The sequence below is a fragment of the Sinohyriopsis cumingii genome, chromosome 18 (genome assembly GCF_028554795.1).
Source record: "Sinohyriopsis cumingii isolate HCF-2022 chromosome 18, ASM2855479v2, whole genome shotgun sequence".
In the NCBI taxonomy this organism is placed as follows: domain Eukaryota; kingdom Metazoa; phylum Mollusca; class Bivalvia; order Unionida; family Unionidae; genus Sinohyriopsis; species Sinohyriopsis cumingii.
Window position 1 is genome coordinate 10,949,057 of NC_142978.1, and position 23,036 is coordinate 10,972,092.

Consider the following 23,036-nt stretch of genomic DNA (forward strand, 5'->3'; position numbering starts at 1 on the left):
CACGCCATCAATGAGAGGTTTCCAAAATTATTTTCATCTTGAAAATGATATGTAAATTACAATCCTGGGGTGGGAATGGGGCCACACTCAAAAGGCTTCCAATAATAATGGAAGGTGGTGTGACCTCCACCTCTCTGCGCTCGCATTCGTAAAGACTCATTTCTATATGTTGTGCTTGCAAAGGTATATTCGAAGTGAGCCAAGCGAGTTAGCCCAGTTTTCTGAGATGGAACCTCATATTCGTGCAGATTGAGAGAGGTTTATTCAATGCGCAAAGTCTCAAAAGAATCACTGTAATAGGAGCATAAAATGGCGGCGTAGGAAAATGAGTTCCGCTCCTCCATTACGTATATCCAGCAGACCAAGGAGTTCTCGGTCATGACGATTGTACAGTATAAGCGAGTAAGCCGTCATGGTAACGAGTTTCAATGCCCATTACTGAGGGAGACATACTTTGTTTACCAGAGTGTTGAACAATAAACCTAGGCGGACAAAAATTGTGAGATGGTATGAGGTCGGAATTAGTACACCAAGGATGAGAAGAAGAGTAGCAATATACATCATGTTTTACCCCAAGATATAAGCCACCTATTAGATTTGTATTCTTTTTTGCCGAAAATTGTCAAGGTAATTTTATGTTGCCGCCGTGGAGGTGGTCTGGACGTAGGCCATTACTTTGTCCATCAAACGAGTAAAGGTCCAGGGACTAATGTCGAGCCTAAACGAGAATGTCCTGAATTAGCAAGCGGTGTCTTTGCAGACGAATCAGATGAACTTCATGGAAGCCTTATATATAGGGAGGTGAAGAAACGCATTTGTTGTAAGTCCACACTGATTGCGAAGTCTCCATCCTAGACGACATTTAGAACATGTCGTGGTGTTTCCATTGTGAACCAATGAGGGCAAATTAACTGACTGAGTGCGTTTAGGTAGATGACATGATGAAGAATGCCGTTTGCCTTCGGAATCTGAAACAGACTTGAATAAAAGCCCGGAGAACTTACATTGCGTGCGATTGTTTCCTTCATTTTCCAGAGAAAATCGTAGCTTTCTTGCTGTAAAGTGGGGACGTTGAATGGGTCAGTGGGGATCGATGTAGCTAAATGAAGAGGTGCGCGGAAGGTGATACTGCGTTCCTGGGAAACCACCTATCGTATTCATTGAACGTCGCGCAAAACCTTGTCCAATTCTTCAGCAAAGAAATGATGCCTGTAATTACCGGGCAAATGATAAAAGCCTGAGGAGATGTCAATTCTTTGAGATAATTAGGCAGTTTTGGAGAGAAGCATCATTGTCTCCTTTCTGCCTCTTGTACAGTTTTGTTCCGGAAAACATTGGTTTTAGATGGTTGAAGATTCGGTAGGACTTCTTCCCAGTGGTCTGTGGCCAGTCGTCGTTTTGTTGATATCTCCGATAATCCCTCCGATGGAGCTGAGCCTGTTAGGGACGGAAATTGGCTTAGTGGTTCGTTTGCGATTTTCTTCACCCTAATCATTTTAAAGAGTAGATTAGATGATAATGGATTCTAGCTTAACTTTGCGTTATGATTGTCTTTAAAAAAGATGGAGGTAGGGAGCACGGCATCTCGATCCTCCATTTTTAAGATCGCAGTTGCTGTTACAGTATTTGCCAGAGTATGTTTTGAAGCTATATAGGTAGCGAGTCATTATGGAAAAAGATTCCAATATATGTCCTGCATAATTTGGGATGAGAAGATATGGTTTAAACTGACTGTTGAAGATCTACGTGGATTGTAGATCAATCTTAGAGCCCACGTCCAGGATGCTACTTACCAACTGCAGTGTGTCGTAAAAAAATATATCAATATAGAAAAATAGAGCGTGAGACTTGTAGAACAGCTAACTAAAGTCGGTTGACGCTTAGGGGATATAATTGACAATTAGTCGTCCATAATGTCGGTAACTTTGCCAAACTGTGCAAGTATTTTGCAGTTAGGTTCATCCTTTTTAGTCAATATAATACGTATACAGGAAACTGTTAGACCAGGTCATTAATTGAGACGTATGAGGCGGGAAGAACATCGGTGGCAGAAGGCGGAAACTTCTTCAGTCGACGCCCGGAAAGTAGAAACTTTGCCCGCCATTGTAAAATGTAATGATAACGATGTGATTAAGCTGATGTCTCGTGTGCTGCCTGTGTAGTAGCTGTAGAAGAATGCCCAGGATGGTGGCTCACTGTACTCGCAGAACGTTCAAAATTAGGTACAGCGAATTTCAAGTTATAGCTCTGTAAAGTTTCCATTTGAGAGCAAAGGCTTGACAATGAAGTGAAGTGACATCTCTTGGATACAGCAGACACTAATATGGTGTCCTCTGACATTAGTGCGTATTGACACTATGCGGTTTAGACTGATCCATGATAGTACCTAAATAAACTGGGTTCGTCACAATGGACACAAATCGTTTTTCTGGTCGATGCCACTGTACCACTGATTGTGGTCATAACCCACTGCAATCAGATATATATGGCCGTCCAGTTGTGGCGGAACAGGGCCTTCTTAGTAAGTATGTTGTCCTCCAGTGTGTGAGGTCGGGACTGGGTACGTGATATTTGATCCACGTAGACTGTCCGTTAGTATGAGTTGCGTAAAGGTAACTTAGACTGTCTTGCTCTCTATCTCTCTTCCCCGCAAGTGAGATGGTGTAGAACCCGTGTGATGAACGGTTGATTTGTACTGCCAATAAAGGTTAACCTTTATGTGGCGGTGAAGGAGGAGATGAAGCTGTCCCTGAGAGTGGTGGCTTACAGCGCTCCGTGGCTAATGCACCATGTGTAGTGTTATGGCACTCGTAAATTAAATCTTGCACGGATACCACATCTGCATGGATACTTATGAAGTATAAGTCAATCAAAGTGCACTTCTGTGCCTTCCCTTTAGGTGCACATAGAACAAGAGCCCATTGACCTTCAGTCCACGCTGAACATAATTAATACATATTGTTAACTTGGTAACAGAAGCAAACTATATATGTAGGTTTGATGTCATTTGCATATTTCCATCGGCTACAAAAATTGCCTTTAGTCTCGTCCATGGCCACAATTTTAAAACAAATACAGCATAAATTATAAACAGGTGTAGCCCGCGCGACAAGACGTGCAGAAGATTTGAGGGTGAAGAGGGGATCAGATGTGGCATCGACTACCACTTAGTTGTCGCAAAGCTGAAACGTAAGCTGAAGAAGAACTGGATGGGCACAAGAGAAGAAAACAAAGTATAAAATCAGCCTGTTGAAAGATGCAAAACTAGAAAAGAATACAGACTGAGGATTAACAACAAGTACCAGATGCTACAAGATCTTCTTGAAGATGAGGAAGACAATACGAACAACAGATGGCAGAAAGTTAAGGAGGCAGTAAAATAAACATGCCAAGAAGTACTAGGCCACATGAAACACCAGCAGAAAGAATGGATTTCAGCCGAAACATTGCGCAAAATCCAGGAGCGGAAACATAAGAAATCAACAGTAAATAGCAGTAGGACAAGACCTACAAAAAAGGTACAATAAGAGTACAGTGACACAAACAGAGAGGCCAAACGAAGCATTATGATAGACGGGAGAAACTACGTTAAAGGACGGCAGCAGAGGCAGAAGACGTGTCTGGAAGTTGAAACATGAAGAAGTTGTACGAAATCACCAAGAAGCTGTCCGGCAAGTACATCAAAACTGAGAGACCCGTAAAGCAGGGATAGACCATGTTGAACAGGCTAGAACCACGAAATCCCCCAGACATCAACTCGGCCAACGCAGATCTCCCCATAAGCTGTGATAATCCCACCAGGGACAAGATCAGGAAAGCCATCAACCTGCTGAACAACGGCAATGTTGCTGAACCTGTTGGCATCCCAGCACAATCACCAGAGCAGATCTATAGGCTTCAGTGGAAATTCTATACCCCCTCTTTGAGAAGATCTGAAAGGAAGAAGAAATACACACTGATTGGCAGGAGGGATAACTCACCAAGATCCAAAAGAAAGGCGACCTCAGCAAGGTTTCCAACTACAGAGGTATCACACTCTTGTCAGTACTAGTGAAAGTCTTCAACCGGGTCCTCTTGGAGAGGATGGAGGAGGCCGTCGACCCACAGTTACGAGACGAGCAAGAGTGCTTCTGGCAGAACAGATATTGTACGGACCAAATAGCTACTCTTTGCATCACAGCCGATAAATCACTGGAGTGGAATTCTTCGATCTACATCAACTTTTTCGATTATGCGAAGGCATTCGACAGCAACGTGAACAGTGATACACTGGAAACGTCTTCGCCACTACGGCATCCAAAACAGCTGGCGAACCTGATCAAGAAGGCTTATAAAGGAATGTCCTGCATATTAATTAATGCAGGACAGCACGAAGACATCTTCCTAGTGCGGACTGGTCTGAGGCAAGACTGTTTGCTGCCGTCGTTTTTATTTCATCTCGTTATCGACTGGGTTATGAAGACGTTCACCAAAGGGCGATGAAAGGGGATCCCGTGAACATTGTGGAGTCAACTTGATGACCTAGACTTTACCAATGACCTAGCGCTCTTGTTCTAGTCAGCAGCAAATGCAGGACAAGACTGATGTACTGGCATCCACATGAGCTCACGTTGGCCTCAACATTCACAAAGACAAGCGCACGATCTTGAAGATCAGTCATGTCCGCAACAAACCAGTCACACTGCATGGACGTCCCCTGGAAGATGTGGAGTCCTTCACGTACCTGGGCAGCATTATCAACGAGAAGTGTGGCAAGGATGCAGACTCCAAGGCAAGGATCGGAAAGGCGAGAGCAGCTTCATACAGCTCAAGAATATCTGGAGCTCCAAAGAAATTTCATTGACTACCAAAGCGGACTGTTCAGCTCCAATGTGAAATCAGCCCTAATGTATGGAGCAGAGACGTAGAGAACCAACAAGTCGAACTTAAACAGAGTTCAGACCTTAATCAATAGCTACCTAAAAAGAATTAACCAGATCCGCTGACCATACACCATCAGCAACACCAAACTGTGGCAGAGAACCTGCCAGCTTCCCGTAGAGGACGAAATCAAGAAGAAACGGTGGGGTTGGATAGGACACACCACAGTAAGCCACCAACCAACATTACCAGACAGGCATTGAGGTGGAGCCCTCAAGGCGAGCGGAGAAGGGGCCGGCCAAGAAACACCTGGCAACGCGACTTTGAGGCGGACATCAATAAGATGGGTCACACCTGGAGTCAGCTCGAGGGGATGACACAGGACAGAAGCCTTTGGCCATCTTTGGTGGGTGGACTATACCCCGGCAGGGGTGACGTACTGAACTAAACTTGCCATACAGAGCTATACCCTATATAATATTTACATGAACAATAACAAGCGGAAACCGATGCATTGTATGCAGTGAAGCGTTACTATTGATACTTACAAAGTGTTTGCCATAATATAAATTTAAGATAATGTTAAATGTAGGGAAAGCCCAATCGTGGCCAATACAGAAAAATTCATTAAAGCTTGGCCTATATAATGCTAAGAATACATTACCATAGAAAACTGACCGATATTTATCCTACTGAAGCAGAAACTGTAAAATAATATTACGAGTTTTCTGTATGTAACATCAGACCTGCATTCTCGACCGGTACAGATACGTACCCAGGGGCCTAAGTGTGTGATTACAGCAAAATTATAAGACAGAGCTTTGTAGTCAAAGAAAGAAAGAAAATTTGGAAATATTAGATGGAGTACTCCCATTCGAAGCGAAGGCGCCTCCATCGTGCTTAATGTTAGAACTTCCAGAAAAATCGTAATGATTGCGAGGCCTCTCTGTCGAGGGCGTGCAACTCAACATGAGCGGTGGCCTAACTGGTCAGAGCATCAGCGTCGGATGAGGAAAGTCGAGGGTTCGAACCCCTGCCAAGTAATACCAAAAAACGTATGAAATGATAATAACAACTTCCTCGCTTGGCACTCAGTACTACGAGGCTAGTGTTAGAAATTGTTGGCACCGGTGTCAGGATGATGTGACTAGGTGGGATACGATACTACATGTCTGCGGTATGATGTCCCAGTGCTACACATCACTATAAAATGACACTCTGCATACATCGTAGCGAGAATATCCAAATTGTTAAAGCTACATTTACAATTCACACCCACACACACACATACACACACACACAAACACAACGCCACCTAGGTGGCAGATAACTCATAGCCTTTTAACATAAAGGTTTTCGCCTGTGAGGGCTGTTTTCAGATTTGGTATTAGATTTCCTAAGGTATTTCGTTTGGATGACGTATCTAAAGAAAAGCGGACAGGTATTTATCATTAATTAAGAAATACCAAATGACAGGTAATTATCATGTAATTAAAATATACTAAATTACAGGTACATATCATGTAATCAAGAAATTCTGAACGACAGGTTTTGTATGCAAGCGATATACATTTGTAATGAAAGCAGTAAATACATGCTTACCAAACAATAATTTTAATGAAATAAATCATTCCAATTTGCAAAGGATATAACAAAAATAATCATGTACTCACAATATATTATATTGATAATTGCAATCAGTTCCTGATAACAATAAAGTTCATATCATCGGCTCTGAACTGGTTCCCACAATACATGCTAATACAGACATTCAAAAGATTCATTGGTGTACAAGGCTTTTGACCTATCAGATGATCTTTGTAAGTACATACATTACCTACGAAAGCTTCATGGAAAAGGCTTATGGTGTGTTTGTTCCGATGATCTCTGTAAGTACATACATTCCCTAAGATAGCTTTATGGAAAAGGCTTATGGTGTGTTTGATAACATTCATAAGATCAGTCGTAGAAACTGTCCGAGGAATGATCTGTCGAATGATTTTAAGATAATTTCAGGGAACTGTGAGGTAGTCAACTGTTGGATCAAATGGAATATTTCTCCATTTCGGATATCCATATATTTAAAATAAAATTATATTAAGGTAAAATACTCGGCCGCTACCGGTGAAAATTTAAGACTGTGATATTATTCACATATGGGTTTTTATGACAGATAAGCCGATTTCATAGGTTTCTGAGATGACATTTTACAATTTTGCTTATACAGCTGCAAGTGTCTGTTTATGTTTCAAACAAGCATAGCTTTGATGTTTAAAGTACATTTAGAATCAGCCATTCTTCGGTCATGACGTAAAGGCAGAGAGAGAATACATAATCCAATTCTTACTCTATGGGTAAAATCGAAAGCCCACGGAAATTTTCACTCCGTATCATTTGATAGATATTAGCTTCATCAATACGAAGAAATCAAAAGAATTTCAGAAATAAAATAAAGAAGAAAAAAAAAAAACAACTTATTTGTATGGAAATATTTAATATCAACTGTTTGAAAATCTAGTGTCTCTACCGCGTGTTCGTCGCCGCCATATTGCAAAGATAAAATGTATAAATGATATGAAAACATATGAGGTTTTCCGAATAGTTCTTCGCGGCAAAAAGTTATTTTTCATTCACTTTCTAACCGCTCCGGTGGCCTAGTGGTTAGAGCGTCCGCCGCGGATGCCGGAGGTCGTGGGTTCGATCCCCGACCGAGTCATACCAAAGACTTACAAAAATGATACTAACAGCTGCCTCGCTTGGCTCTCAGCATTAAAAGGTTAGTGTTAGGACTGGTCGGCCTGGTGTCAGGATAACATGATTGGGTGGGACATCATGCTACATGTCTGCGGCATGATGCCCCAGTGCTAGACATCACTATAAATTGTCACACTACAGACATCGTAGCGATATGACTGAAAAATTGTTAAAGCTACGTTACAAAATCACACACTCACTTAGATCGAGTACGATGTAGACAGAATGGTACGGAGAAACATTCCCATAAATTCAGTTCGAGAAGTTGATTATCCCGTCATCAAGTGCCATTCAAGAAACCACATTGAAGAAACGAATATTATTTTATAATTGAAACCGAAAAATAATGAGTCGAGACGGGAAATTTATGCCTATGTAAAGACCGATTCATTGCACAAAATGCTGATCTCAAAACGACTTTCCTTTCTAATAAGGCTCATACACAATCTGATCAAAATGACAGGCACCGATAAAGTTCATGTTCTGGTGACGTTGAAAATTCCTGGTACACTTAATTTTAGTAACATGTCAGATAAAGCACTGCATGACAAGGTAGATACATCTATTGTTGGACACCATATGTCCCGAATGACTTTTTCCGCTTTCATAAATGTGAAAGCTGTAATAAAAAGTCAGCATAAAATGACCTCGAATCTATTACGTCCGAAATGTCCAGTTTAATCAAATTGTGTACACATCATGATAAGAAGGGGGGGGGGGGGGGGGCGGGTTGATGAATTGAAGCTTAGAAAAATTCTAACATCATCACACAAAGTAGAAACGGACAGTTGCGCCGGTAACAGAATAATAACAATATAAAATCACCTTGCATTATCCTTGTTCATGTGTTAGAAACTTGTAGAGAAATCTCCTAAGAGCTAATATCAACTGAAGGCAGTTGTGAGCAAAGATATTTGCGTCAACTTTTTAGTATATCAATATATCTAAAATTTAGAGTCTTTACTATCAATTGATTTTATTTTCGTTACTTCGTCTAATTCAAATTCATGTAGCCTTTCGACGGGTCATCAAAGAACTGGGATGGAGAGGGTGGGATTGGTGTATTTCAACGTAAATATTGAGGTATACGGGTTTACATTTATTTGGATTTCGGGACCGGCTACGGAAAGAATTAATCTTATTTCACCCACAATATTAGAGTTATTTCCCTCCCTAACGCACACACCCATTCCACCCGAAAGGTACAACGGTACAAACACTGTGTGTAACCTTACTTGAACGTTCCAGTCCCAACACAATTCACGCATAAGAACGCATCACCAAACAGCGATACCAAGTTGTAGGTATATCAATGTACACGAGCGTAGCAGAGAGTATTTCATTCCAATCTAATTGCGGATTCTACGACAGAAATCACGGCATGTAGAATTAATTATAGACAATTACTAATATACACCTAACAGAACGGAACGTGCAATCCCTGGATTGTACATGAATGCTTGATAATACTGGGCAGAATTATTATTCAATACAAATAATGATATTATACGAGTTAGAGCATGGCCGAGGCTACCATATAGGCAAACTAGACAGCCGCCTAGGGCGCTGATTTCAGGGTGCGCATTTCTCCAAATCAACAACAGTTTTGAAAAAAAATAATATAAATTTCAGGGTTTTTTAATGGTCGTCCTTTTACCTGGTTTATTTCATACAGGGACAAATAATCGGGTCATCACTAATGTATATCTTTATGTTTGTTTATTCTTGTCTTAATTTTGCAAATAAAATAGTATCAAGTAGTGCTTTTTTGGGGTGTCCGGACGTTTGAGCACAGAGGGGTAATTTTTTTTTTTTTAAATTACCCTTGGTCTGTGCTCAAATATTGAACTTTTAAATTTTTTTTTTAATTGTTTATACATTTTGAAATTTATATTTTCGGTGGTGGGGGGGGGGGGGGGAAGGAGCACCATAATCTAACCTTGCCTAGGGCGCCAGATAGTCTGGCGCCGGCCCTGGGTTACATAATTTTAATTCGTGCTCAACGGGGATTCGAATCTGTTACATTTAAGAGTATGAATGAAATATAATTGAGTTCTGCCCTCAACGACACAATCTTTGTTTATTACTGATAACATCCTACACATCAACGTGACTATCAAACAAAATACCGATGATAATTATGACTTACCTGATCTAAAGTTCACTGGTCATAAAGCTTACTTTTCCATGATGTAAAAATACGGCGTCGAATACATTTAAAAATATTCTGTTCTTCGGCAATGCTGCATATTGGCTTTTGTGACTAAAATCTGCATATTTTGAAACAAGGAAATAGTTATGTTCAAGTATATAATATAATACTCACAGAATATAATGATTCTCCTCTCGCAGTGATTGTCACTCCTGAATGACTGGTCTGTGATAGCTGCTTAACCTTTCTGATCTAAGTAGTATTATTTATACACGTTTCACTAAGTACATCAGGCTTAACAACAGGCAGTATGTTAATGTACAAGCAAGTTAAATCGGCGAACACCTGACAATGATTACGAGACGTGAGTCAAAAAGAATTTTCATCGTTGATGTCGGGTGTGAGTGGAGTTACAGTAAAGATAGAGGCACATTCTAGCTTTTATATCGCCTATTTTTTCAGTCCAATTCAGTGTATTTTATAAGTATAAAATCTAATGAAATGATTATCAAGAAATGCTTTTGTAGACAAAATTCAAATAATTACATGTAGCTAAATAATAATAATAATAATAATTTATAATAATGATAATAACAATTATAATAATATCGGTCATCACTTATTTATTCACATATATATAGCTTGCTCAACAAAGCATAGATGTTAAAAACGTTAAAATTAAAATAAAAAACGTAAAAAAACGCATTTTTTCTCAATAAATAAAAAACGAAAAAAAACATTCCAGTAGTTTTTAGGCAATACAAAAATAAATATTTTACTTATTTACACGCTACATACCAGTTTTAAAGTTTAAGTGATACAAAGATTAAAAAATGTCAAAAGTTTTAAACCGTAGTCCAGATAACATTGATATTTTTTTCACTCAATGTCGTTATCACCATCTGACTGATCTGACCACTCTATGGTTTCCTCTATATAATTTATATTGTCCAGCTTTTCTTTCAGGCGAAGATTTGCATGCACAAACACTACATCTCGCACTCTCTTGCACTGCATACGGTTTCGCTTTTTTGTGTGAATGAAGTCAAATGTTGACCAGTTTCTCTCGCAGGCGGAGGCGGACGTCACCTGTGCTAAGACCCTAACCGCAACTTGTTGCAGCTCCGGAACGTGAGCTCCGAATGACATCCACCACCTGTATGCTGGCATTTCTTTAGCAGCTGCAACCGCCATCGGTCGAGCAAATAATCCTTGTCCTGCACGATACACGGCGTGTTGTTGTACGGCTTTCACCTGCGACTGAACGTCGTCACGGTATATTCTTTCTATCATCGCGTGAAAGCCTGAGACGACTTCTTCGTTTTGATGTTGCAAAAAATGAAAATATCCAGGATCGAGCACAAAGCCGGCTGCATGTAGATCTGTATGCAACATTTTCCATCTGTCCATAACGAAGTGGCGAATTTTTTTTTTTTTTTTTTTTTTCGTGCTAGTGGTAAATCAGCAGCTTCCACAGACTGATCGATTTGGAACATTTTCCAATATACTTTTCCTGTACAAGTTACTTCTCCGTCAGCCAGTCGCAGTAGCACGACAATCGGCTCACACACTTTAGTTATTGTTTCCACCGAGCTCCAAAACGTTTCATTCATAATCATGCCTCTCCTTTCTCTTTATAAACTGTATCATTTAGCCATTTTTTGTACTCATGACTTATCAGTTTCCTGCAAGCATCCTTAACTGTACTCAAGCGTTGGAGCATAATAAAGTGAATAGCAAATCTCGTTTCGCCGGACTTTAGAAGCTCTAGATGAGAATGATTGCGAAAACATGCCTGGGAATACTGGTGATTCGTGATGAATTTAACGATATCTTTAAAATCAGTAATTACACTATCTATCCATGGCAGCTTCCCTATGTCTTCAAGGAAAAGATCCAGACAGTGAGTCTTGCATGGCGAGAAAACTATATTAGGATATTGCCGCTGTAACATCGTACGAGCTGCAACACAATTTGATGCACTGTCCGTAATAACTTTTACAACACTTTCCATGCCATACGATACAGTGCACTTTGGTATCTCACCAGCAATAAACGATCCATCTTTGATTTCGACGGAAGTATCCAAAGCATTGATAAAAATACAGCCGTCACCAGTAGCTGCAAGAAAGTTAACAATGGGCTTGTTCTGCACATTTGTCCAACCATCAGACATAAGCGTAACTAACTGCTTGACGGCCTGTTCCTTAAAATAGGCCATAGATTGTTCCACTCAATGTACTTCCTCAGCTAGCATTTCAGTTGAAATTTTGATTCTGCTTGGTGCTTTATAGTGAGGACCATATTTTGCCACGGCAGCTATTGCAGCCTTAAAATAAGCACTGTCGGCAATAGCGAAAGGTATGCCGCTGGTATAAAACAAACGAGCGACAGCTTTGTCTGCATCCTTTTTCGTAGCACTCGCGAACATAGACGGTAACGATATCTGCTTCTCACTCGCCTCACTACTAGCGGCTTTTATGGCTTTATCCAGTGCGTCGAGGTTCCATTTTTTCGCTTCCGCTTCTAGTCTCACTGACTGCTGCTTCTGTAAGGCCTGCTGCACTTCACATAGAACTTTTGAACATTTCCTGATGCCACACTTTGGATCTCCAAGTAGGTGACCTCTTATACGTACAACACCACCGTGACATTCTTTATTACAGTAAATGCAACAAACTTTGCTCAAAGTGACGTTATCTTTTTCATGTAGTACTAAAACATGTTTCCATTCTTCACTTTTTCTTTCGGCATTTTAACGGCTATACACAAGAGGTACTTATTTTAATTTCGTAATTTACTATCAGACAATTTTAACCGCTACTGGTCCGTTAGTTGTGTATGTAAGGCTTCAGCACGAGCCAGTATCTTTCTGTAGCCAAGGCAGTTCGGCCTACGCACCGACCTGTCGCAGTGGGAAAATCGATTTTCCCACAAAACACTACGACTATTATGTGGAATATCGACTGAAAAGTTTCTAAAAGATGTGTTCGCAGTCAACTAGACCTATAAAGTATATGAAAATTGTTTTTAAGCATAGCTTACTGTCAATTTCAGTCTATAATTGCTATTCTGTGAAAGATATTTATCCTAATACTCAAAAAAACTACAAAAATTGGACTTTATAGCATGCGAAACGTTCCAAAAAAGGGACTGCAAAAGGTTAAACACAGCGTCATCTTCCAATGTATACACGCCTGGCCTACACTACCAGATATCAGCACTATGCTGAAGCATGTTTTCGTAAAGTATCGTAGGCTAGCATGATAAATTCATTATTGATCGATATTTTTTATCTAGAGTATGACAGAGGGCCGCCTGTATGGCCGATGATAAAAAATGGAAGTACCAAATATAAAAAACGCAAAAAAACCCGTAAAAAAACGCGTTTTTCGAGGTAAAATAAAAAACGAAATAAACGTTTTTATCATTTATGCAACAAAGTGGCCCTTAAGTATTGCAAGAAGAACAATACAGAAAAACATATATTGTTAATATCCTCGGATGCGGGAGGTTATGGGTTCGATCCCCGGCCGAGTCATACCAAAGACTTATAAAAATGGTACTAATAGCTGCCTCGCTTGGCGCTCGGCATTAAGAGGTTAGGACTGGTCGGCCTGGTGTCAGAATAATGTGACTGGGTGAGACATAATGTTACATATCTGCGGCATGATGCTCCAGTGCTAGACATCACTATCAGCTGCCACACTGCAGACAACGTTGCGATATGACTGAACAATTGTTAAAGATACGTTAAAAATCCAAATCACACCTATAATAATCATCCCAATATATTCAAATCATATATAGATATAGACATATATATATATATATATATATATATATATATATATATATATATATCCAATCATTCCACTAAGTATAAATATAAAATTGTTCAAATCGATATTTTACTGAAAGATAATTATATATTAAATTGCATTTGTGCACTCATGCCTGAATGATGGCCTGTTAGTCGTTTTGTTTCCAGTTGTCTTCCGTCTGTTTCCATTCGTCTTCTATTTCCATCGTCTTCATCTGTTTCCATTTGTCTGTAAGCTCATGTATCAGAGGGTCTTACTTTAAGAGATTGCTATGGATTTTCAACATTGTGTTCGCATCTCTGTTTCATGAATATAGTTATATATATTTATTTTGCATTGTTTTATTGCTATTTGTTTATATTGTTTTTATTTTCAATATATGCTATGATATCATCCAAAATCAGGTCCATTTTTTACCTGTCTCGAATGATTGATTTTGGTTTCGTTAACATCATATTTATCTCAATCTAAGTCTAGGACTTTCGAAACTCCCAGTGTAATGCAAGGTCCAACTGTGGTTTGCTGTATTTTACAGCATACGTTTAGTAATAGACTTCTAATTATAACTGAGAGATTTTGTCTTGGAAACATTGGAACCTTCAAGAATGATATTTTCCATTAGGTAATAGCTTTGTTTGTTTTTTAAATGCTAGATTTGCCATGAGATCAGGTAGAGAACTATAATATTTTGTTACGGAAAAAATATTTTTTTTGTGCTTTAAGATTTGAACAGAATCTATTGTATTATTGTTGTGTCGAGTGCTTCATTTGGGATGGAATTTTATTTATTCAAATTATTTATGATATTTCTTAGGCAAAGCCCTTCTTTAACGAAGCACCAAATAAAAATAGTTTGGTCCAATATTTGGTGGAAAGTAATATTGTGGATGCAAGTGCTTTGGATTTGATAATTGCGCCTCCATCTGGCTCTAACTTAAAAGTTATGGAATTGAAATTAAAATACAAGAATAAAAGAGAGTTAAGAAACCTTAAGCTTCAAGAAAGAAAATTGCAGTTGCATAAAGAGGAAATAGAGAGACAAACTGCAGAGAGAGAGAGAGAGAGAGAGAGAGAGAGAGAGAGAGAGAGAGAGAGAAGATGGGCTAATATAAATAAAGATGTGTTGTGAAAAAGAAGAGAGAGAATTACATGGAGAAAGAGAAAAGGAAACAAAGGGATTTCGATTTAGATTAACAGAATTACAGTTGGCAAGTTAAAGCACGTGACCACTTTACATACAAATTCAGGTTTTGATGTTAAATACAAAATATTATATTAGTACCCCTCATAAGGAAAACAAGTAGATCAATATTTTACTCATTTGGAGAAAACTGCTGAATATTTGAAATGTCCAGGAGAGCATTGGACTCTATTATTACAATGTACACTTTCTGGCAAAGCTCGTGACGTCCACACATCCCTGTCAGTACAGCAAAGTGCGTCATATGATCTGCAGCAACAAGAAAAGAATGAACTAAAACAGTTATTACTTGAATATGAGTACTTATTTCCAGATGTTCTTACACGAACAAATAAAGTCTCTCATGTCAATGAAATTGTAGATTCCACTCCTGTGAAACAGTATCCGTACAGAATGAACCCTCTCAAACAGCAATATTTGAAGAAAAAAATAATTCAGTATTTGATGGATGATGATTTCATAGAACCGGATAAAGTGACTAGAATTCAACATGTATTCTTGTATCGACGCCAGATAATACTTTTGTGACAAAAACAGATTAATTTCCATTGCTAAGTATTGATGACTACATTGATAAAATTGGAAATGCAAAAAAGTCACCAGATTTGACCGATTGGAATCATTATGGCACATTCCATTAACGGAAAGGGCAGTTGGAAATTTCTTCATTCGTGACCCTAGATAAACTTTATCAATATAAGGTAAGCCGCTTAGGATGAAAGGTTCGCCTTGATATCATCATCTACAACGACACTTGAAAACATCACTTAGAGACAAATCAGAAATTATTTGACGAATTTACTCATGTAAATTTGACAATTTATCAAAACGTGAGATTTGCCGTGCTTGTGTAGCATTTCTATGACATACCGTGGGACATGGACAAGTTAAACCTATATATGCTAAGGTCAAAGCTATCTCTGAATTCCCTGTACCTAGTAGTAAAAAGCAACTGATGCCATTCTGGGTATGGTTGGATATCATCGGAAATTTTGCTCCAAATTTTTCCATAATTGCTGAACCCCTGACATAATTATTGAATTAGAAAACCAAGTTTCATTGGTCTGAAAAATATCAGGAGGCGTTTGATAAGTTAAAGGCATATGTAAGAATACACGAGTTAGCTGTGCTCCAAATTTCAATCAGTCATTTAAAATGTCTTTAGATGCAAGTGATGTTAGTGTTGGTGTAGTACTGATTCAAGAAAACAAAATAATGGTGAAGATCAGTGTGCTATTTTTCTAAGAAATTTAATAAGCACAAGAGAAATTATTCCGCAGTCGAGAAGGAATGTTTGATTTTGGTATCTGCTTTGCACACCTTCAAGTGTATGTTAGTTTAGCTCCGCCTCCGATTATTGTGTTTAGTGATCAAAATGCCCTTACTTTCATTGGCAGATGAAAAATAACAATCAGAGATTATTAAGTGTAGTTTGACGTTGCAGGAATACAATATTAACTTTAGGGACATCAAGGGAAAACAATCTAACAGCAGACGCCTTTTCGTGTGTATAGAAATATAATATTGTTTAAAGTTTACTTTGTCATTCATAAGATTTCATCTTCTCTAATTTATGTCACATGTATATTTGACTAATAGTAAAAAGAAAACATTATTGCATACATCTTCTTCTTTGTGAGGGGAGGTGTTATGTATATTTAAGTTGCATCGTTTATTTGTTATTTGTATTTTTTATATTTTATTATATTAATTAAATATTAATATTTATATTATGGACTTACCTTGTCCAAAATCAAGTTCATTTTTACTTGTCTGGGTCCTTGATTTAAGTTTCGTGAACAGCCTGTTTTTCTCAGTCTGAGTCCAGACCTTTGGACGTTCCCATATAAATGCCAAATCTACTCGTTCGTTACATCATTTTAAATTATAATGTTAGCAATACACTTTAAACTATAATTACGATTTTATCTTGTAAATATAGGAACGTTAAAGAAATAAATTTTCCATTAGGTAATATTTTTTTAAAGAACATGCTACTTGTGACCTGATGTCGGGTAGAAATCTGTATAATCTGCTAACAGAACAATTATTTTTTCGTGCTTTAATATCTGTGCTGTTTTGTTCAGTAGTTCATTTGGGCTGTAATTGTACTTATTCATTTATTCAAATTATTTGTTCACTAGAAATACAAAATGCTTTTTAAAAATCACATCCTTGGAAACAGAGACTTGAATTTAAAGTGAAATTTCAAATAAGGATATATTCTTGGATTGTATTATTGGGACCGAACAAAAGACTATTGGCATATAATCACTACACGAGCCACAACAGACACAGCAACACTTTCAGCGTTGTATTTAATTTTGGATTTCTACAAAATATTTTTTCTTCATAACTTTAATTATTAGGACTTGTGTCTGTAAATATAGGATGACTCGTGCTTAAGTCGCTATATCGTAAGTTCTTTTTTACATTTTTCACTTTTTGTTCTAGGGAAATAAATCATTTGTTCAATTTTACAAGGCTTCTTGCTTCTCACTCTTTTCTATTACTTTTTTTAAGACCATAGTGTCGTAATAATATTTACACTTTAATATGTAAACCACAAACCTTCACAAGCATTGAATATTTTACTTCCCTGTTATTGGTATCTGTCCAGAGCAAAGATTGATCGATTATAATAGTATCAAAAGACCGCTTTGAGAACATAATACAACACAAATGTCAAAGTCGCCTAGCAGCAAGGTTAGACCCCGAGAGTCGTTGGAGGGTGAATATAATCAGGTGTTGTCGGTTGTAATTGTATAGCATCAGGTGGGTGACTATCACCAACACACTAAATATTGACACATGGAGTCTATGTGACACCGTATGTAGCCATCATCCAACTAGAAACGAACCGTGTGAACGAAAATGCTTCAGCACCTATTGCAGTATGTGCCCAGCGATGCAGAGTCAGGACAAGGCTATTGACATGCTGAAAAATGAGGGGCAGATGCAATAAACACTCACAGGATATTTAACGGCTGTGGAGATGGCCACCAGGCAGAGAAGCTGCGACGCGTAGATCTAAAGGCCAGACGATAATTGAAGAAGATCCGCATAATAAAGCTCATCAAAAACCCAGGTCACGCAAAGCAACAAACGTTTCTATTGAAATATCGCTTGCCACACCACCGTCCGATGCTGCGTAGCCACCCATAACAACTGTTTCCGCAAGATACGACTACACGCAGAAGAAACTAAGGTCCCCGTTATCTTCCGCAACCTGAGGAACTTCAACGGTCACCTACTGATGGTAGATCTGGGACGTTCTTAACGGTATATATCAGTTCCATGCCCACTAACATCGAACAAATAGGAACTTTTCCTTGTTCCAGACAACTACCAGTTTCTAACCTGCAGCCTGATCAAACTGGTTACCGATCTTCGCAAGATCGATTTTAACATCATCCGTCGATATTTCACTCAAGATGTCGCTCTTCTTACCGCCAAGGGTCTATGTGAACGTGTATAACTGAGTGGGGCCTGTTTCAGGAGTCTAAGCCACCCACTATTGATACCTTCTTCAGCACCATATACCGCATGAGCATATCTACCGAGAACAATCAGCATGCCCACAAAGAATGTAATATCTTTAGCTGTAAAACGATTGAAAGCTATCACGACCTTTATATTAAAACAGACGTTCTCCTACTGGCTGATATCTTTGAAACCTTTTGGGTGATCTCTTGTAATTAATTCTCATCTACTAGGTCGTCATGAGGGTGTCTGCTACGCACGAGTGCATATTCAACCTACACCTGCAAACTGCAGAGAGAGAGAGAGAGAGAGAGAGAGAAGATGGGCTAATATAAATAACGATGTAATGTGAAAAAGGAGATATATAATTACATAGAGAAAAAGAAAAAGAAGAAAGGAGATTTAGATCTAGATTATGAACGCTTCCTAAAATCACTATTCCTCGAGCGTTTACAAACGTGATATTTGTGCTAATTAACTATAAATGATTACTCCCCTATAATCAACTACCAACCTGATCCGTGACTCCCAAACACGATTACAGATCTGACTCAGAATCAACGGATAGCAACTCTCCATCAAATTAAAGATAAAGTATAATCATGCATTGCCTAAAATTAATACTTACAAACAACTAACACAAACGACATAAAGCTCAATCAAAAACATCACTTTTTAAAATTCTATTATTCGGGCTTATTTTACTGAATTTAAGTAGAAACGGTATGGCTTTAAGATTACAAGGACGAAACATTTGAATGATTCTTTACCATTAATAATTGAAAACTAGGTTGTAAATGGATTAGTGGTAGTAGCTTAAAATATCACTTCTCAGTTAAAGGTCGAACAAACAGGTGCAAAAACAGTATAGACTAAAGAAAATCTAAATATTATTCTAGTGCTACGGAAAATATTTGCTTTAAGGTTTTAGAAATGACACAATATTGTGCAGGTAGTTATCTTTTTGTTTAAAGCAGAGACGGTATTTGAATATACCTAACCCAAATACTCTTACAACAGATGAAGCTAATGTAAAACGCATATGATTACTACATGTTACAAAACTGTAGTTGTATAATAGTAGTTAAGTGGGGCACATTAGGGACAATGGGACTTAGTATTAAAAAGACCCCTGGGTCAGATTAGGGACAATGGAAATTTAACATGGAGAGAAATCGTGGGTCACTTTAGGGACAATGGGAATTTAACATAGAGTTTGGGTCTGTCTAGGGACAAGGGAAATTAACATGGGGAATAGAGTTTGGACTTTTGGGATTTTTTTTTTTTTAAATTTTTTTAAATTTAAATTTAAATTTAAATTTAAATTTTAAAAAAGGGGTAGGCAATGGAAAGGCTATCTCTTTTCGAGAAATATGGCTGGCCCTGAAAAGGGTCTTTGGGTTTTCTTCTTCTTCTTCTAGTTTCTTCTTTTTCTCCACCAAGTTCTTATTTTATCTCCAACACTCTTTCTCTTCTTTTCTTTCTTTTTTTTCTCCTGCTCTTCTTTCTTCTTCTCTTCCTCCTCTTCTTTCTTCCTCTTTTCATTTTCTTCTTCTTTTTCAATTTTTTCATTCCATGCTCTCATCCTTATCCTTTCCTCTTCATCCTCCTTCTCCTCCTTTATTTCTTTCAACAGATCACTGATGATTGCCTTCATTTTTCGTAAATTGTTTATCTCCATCTTCACTCGATGGGGACTATAAGAATAGTGATCCTCGTTTAGGTTAACCAACATTTGCTCTATCATTCCTAAATTGTCGAGGACGTTTTGCAATTTTTCCATTTTGTCCATTTGGTTAGAAGCCATCTTCTTTTTTTATTCTTTGCAGAATGGTTTGAACGACGAATACTGTGGGTTCTTATACGAAAAGCGCGGACGTGAAGGAAAACATCCCCCTACTTTTTCATTTCATATAATAAAACCCAAACTATACTTTCTCATTTTGATATAATAAAAACCCAAACTATACTCTCCACATACGCTAAGAAACAATAAACAAAATCCATAATCTACTATTCACACAATCTTACGTGAGCGCTTACAAAACCCAAACTATACTCTTCACATACGCTAAGAACAATAAACAAATCCATAATCTACTATTCACACAATCGTACGTGAGCGGGTACAAACACAAACACAAACACACAAACACAAACACACAAACACATACGCTAAGAAACAATAAACGAATCCATAATCTACTATCCACACAATCGTACGTGAGCAGTTACAAAACCCAAACTATACTCTCCACATACGCTAAGAACAATAAACTAATCCATAATCTACTATCCACACAATCGTACGTGAGCGCTTACAGAACCCTAACTATACTCTTCACCTACGCTAAGAAACAATAAAGAAACCCATAATCTACTATTCCCACAAACATACCTTAGCTCTTACAAGCACCAACACACAAACACATACCCTCACACTATCTTAAAAAAGAGTTAGTGTTTATAATCACACTACTCTACCTACACACATTGGCAAATCGATCGTTATTTCTTTTCTAGAGTATTGGGTAGCCCTGAAAAGGGCTGTTTTTTTGTTTGGAACTTCATGGACACCTGGTTAATGGTGGCACCTTCCAGGCCTGGCGCCGCATACACATCTTGTCCCCCAGTTACTTTTTACCGTTTTGGGGGAGAGAGCAGAGGCAGGATATGTCGCTTCAGAATCCCAATTTTCGCTCTCTGGGATTCTGAAATTTCTTCTTCTTCTCTCCTTTTCCTCCTCCTCTTCTTCTTTGTATCTTCTCTCTTCCTCTTTGCATCTTCTTTCCTCTTCTTCTTTATATCTTCTCTCCTCCTCTTCTTTGTTTCTTCTTTCCTCCTCCTCTCTTATCCTTCCCTCCTCCACAATGGCTTCCGCGGCCAGTTCATTTAATATGCGCCTGGCATATTCCAGATGCACATGAAGTTCCAACAGTTTCTCCAGTCTCGTGTTCATTTTTGGTGTTGATCAATCAACAAGGGTAGCTGGACTGCCGAACGAGTTTCAATTTATAGTGAAAGCGCGGACGTGATGGAAAACATCCCCTAAAAACATAAAATTGATCTTACCTACATCATGACCAAAAAACAACAACGCGTGGACCTAAAAGAAACACTCACTCACTTTTTATGCTACCCATCACTATTTTAAATTTTTTTATAAATCACTTCAATAGACTATCCACATACGCAAAGCAATCCAATCTAACCCCAAATTTACACCTCAAACACCAAAAAAAAAAAAAAAGACATCATTTTAATCTACTATCCATACCAACTTACTTAACCACTTACAAACACAAACACACAAACACATACCCTCACATTTTTTTTAAAAAAGAGTTAGTGTTTATTTTCACACTACTCTACCTACACACATTGGCAAATCTATTGTTATTTCTTTTCTAGAGTATTGGGTAGCCCTGAAAAGGGCTGTTTTTTTTTTTTGTTTACTATGGCATTCTTTTTAGTTTCTAAGAATGCGATGTCCTCTGAGGATAGACTTTCTGGCGATAGGTCTGCTTCTTCGGAAAGAGAAGAAGAACTCTTTGGTGTCGATACGACAATCGACAAAGCCTCTGTCCGCTTCAGGTTGCTGCTGCTGCTCTTGTTGTTGTTGTTGCTGCTGTCTCTGAAGTCTGTACTTCTCTGTCCATTCTTCTTTTTCCCTGTTCATTTCTTCTCTGAAGAGCTCTTCTATCAGGTCTTCAGTGATTTTTAACATTCTCACATTCTCTATTTCTTCTGGCTTCGGTATCAGACTGTGTCTGACCCTATGCAAATTCACGTAGGCTTCGTTGAGTTTAGCTAGTTTGGAGCACATCTTCTTAGGAGGATGAGTCGACAATGGATGGTTAGACTGGAAACAACCCGGTTCTTAAAGTCAAAGCGCGGACGTGAAGGAAAACATCCCCCACACGGTTTTTGAGTCGCAACGTTTAGTGAGTGTCATGAGAGGGATAGTAAGAAATGAAAGAGCATCAATCCAACATTCTTATAGATAAACAAAAGACAAAGGCATTTTTTTTCAAAACACAACATTTTTTATTTAAAAATCACTTAACACTAAACAACAACTCTAACATTTTTAACAATAATCCAACAATATATCATCAAACAATTTTTTCAAAACACAACATTTTTTATTCAAAAATCACTTAACACTAAACAACAACAACTCTAACATTTTTTAACAACAATGCAACACTAAAAGTTTCTCCACTAGGTAAAGAGGGATAACAGTCTTCCATGGTTTCTAGTAATCTAGGATGACTTCTCTCAAACTGTTGATTTCTATGGTATTATCGAATTCTGCATACAGGATGACGTTCACCGTTTCATCAGGGTCTCGGTCTTTAAACTGAATTTCCACACGAATCTGGCCGGATTTTATAGGGTGGAAATGTCCCTCGTCGCTGCCTTGGTCTGGAGTGAAATCGAAAGCCCACAAAGCGTAGCCTCCTGCATAATCCTCGTACGTAATACCGTGACTGGTATTGGTTCCTAACTGTCCGGTGGCTTCGTACAAGGACAAGTACGATCTCAAGTAATTCTTCTTTTTAAAGTCAGGTTCGAAAGGTCGGGTACACAAGGTCTTGCCATCGCGACTGACTTCGATTTTGGACACGCCAAGGTGTTGAAAGTAGAAAGGATTTTTTTCGGCAGCTCCGTTGAAGGCTGTATTCTCGACGATACCAACGATCAAACGTTTGGGTAACTGTCCTAGGAACAGATGATCTTCGATCATGGATCTCTGTCC

The 23,036-nt window shown here is 38.4% G+C and overlaps 2 protein-coding genes across 2 annotated transcripts in view; both read right to left on the bottom strand.

The window, feature by feature from the left end:
• Positions 1 to 10,051, bottom strand: part of LOC149776063 (galactose-3-O-sulfotransferase 2-like) — a 94,517-nt gene extending 84,466 nt beyond the window's left edge. Inside the window, exon 1 of the mRNA XM_089941025.1 lies at positions 9,941 to 10,051. The gene's annotated coding sequence lies outside the window, so the exon portion shown is untranslated. The remainder of the gene's footprint in view (positions 1 to 9,940) is intronic.
• A 1,330-nt stretch (positions 10,052 to 11,381) lies between these two features.
• LOC149776064 (uncharacterized) lies at positions 11,382 to 11,987 on the bottom strand. Its single transcript, XM_089942584.1, has one exon. It carries the CDS (start codon positions 11,985 to 11,987, stop codon positions 11,382 to 11,384), a length of 606 nt encoding a protein of 201 aa, XP_089798710.1.
• Positions 11,988 to 23,036: the final 11,049 nt, after the last annotated feature.

Bases quoted from the DNA above. Each gene is read 5' to 3' on its own strand.
- LOC149776064 (XM_089942584.1), bottom strand. From the start codon at position 11,987: ATGGCCTATTTTAAGGAACAGGCCGTCAAGCAGTTAGTTACGCTTATG.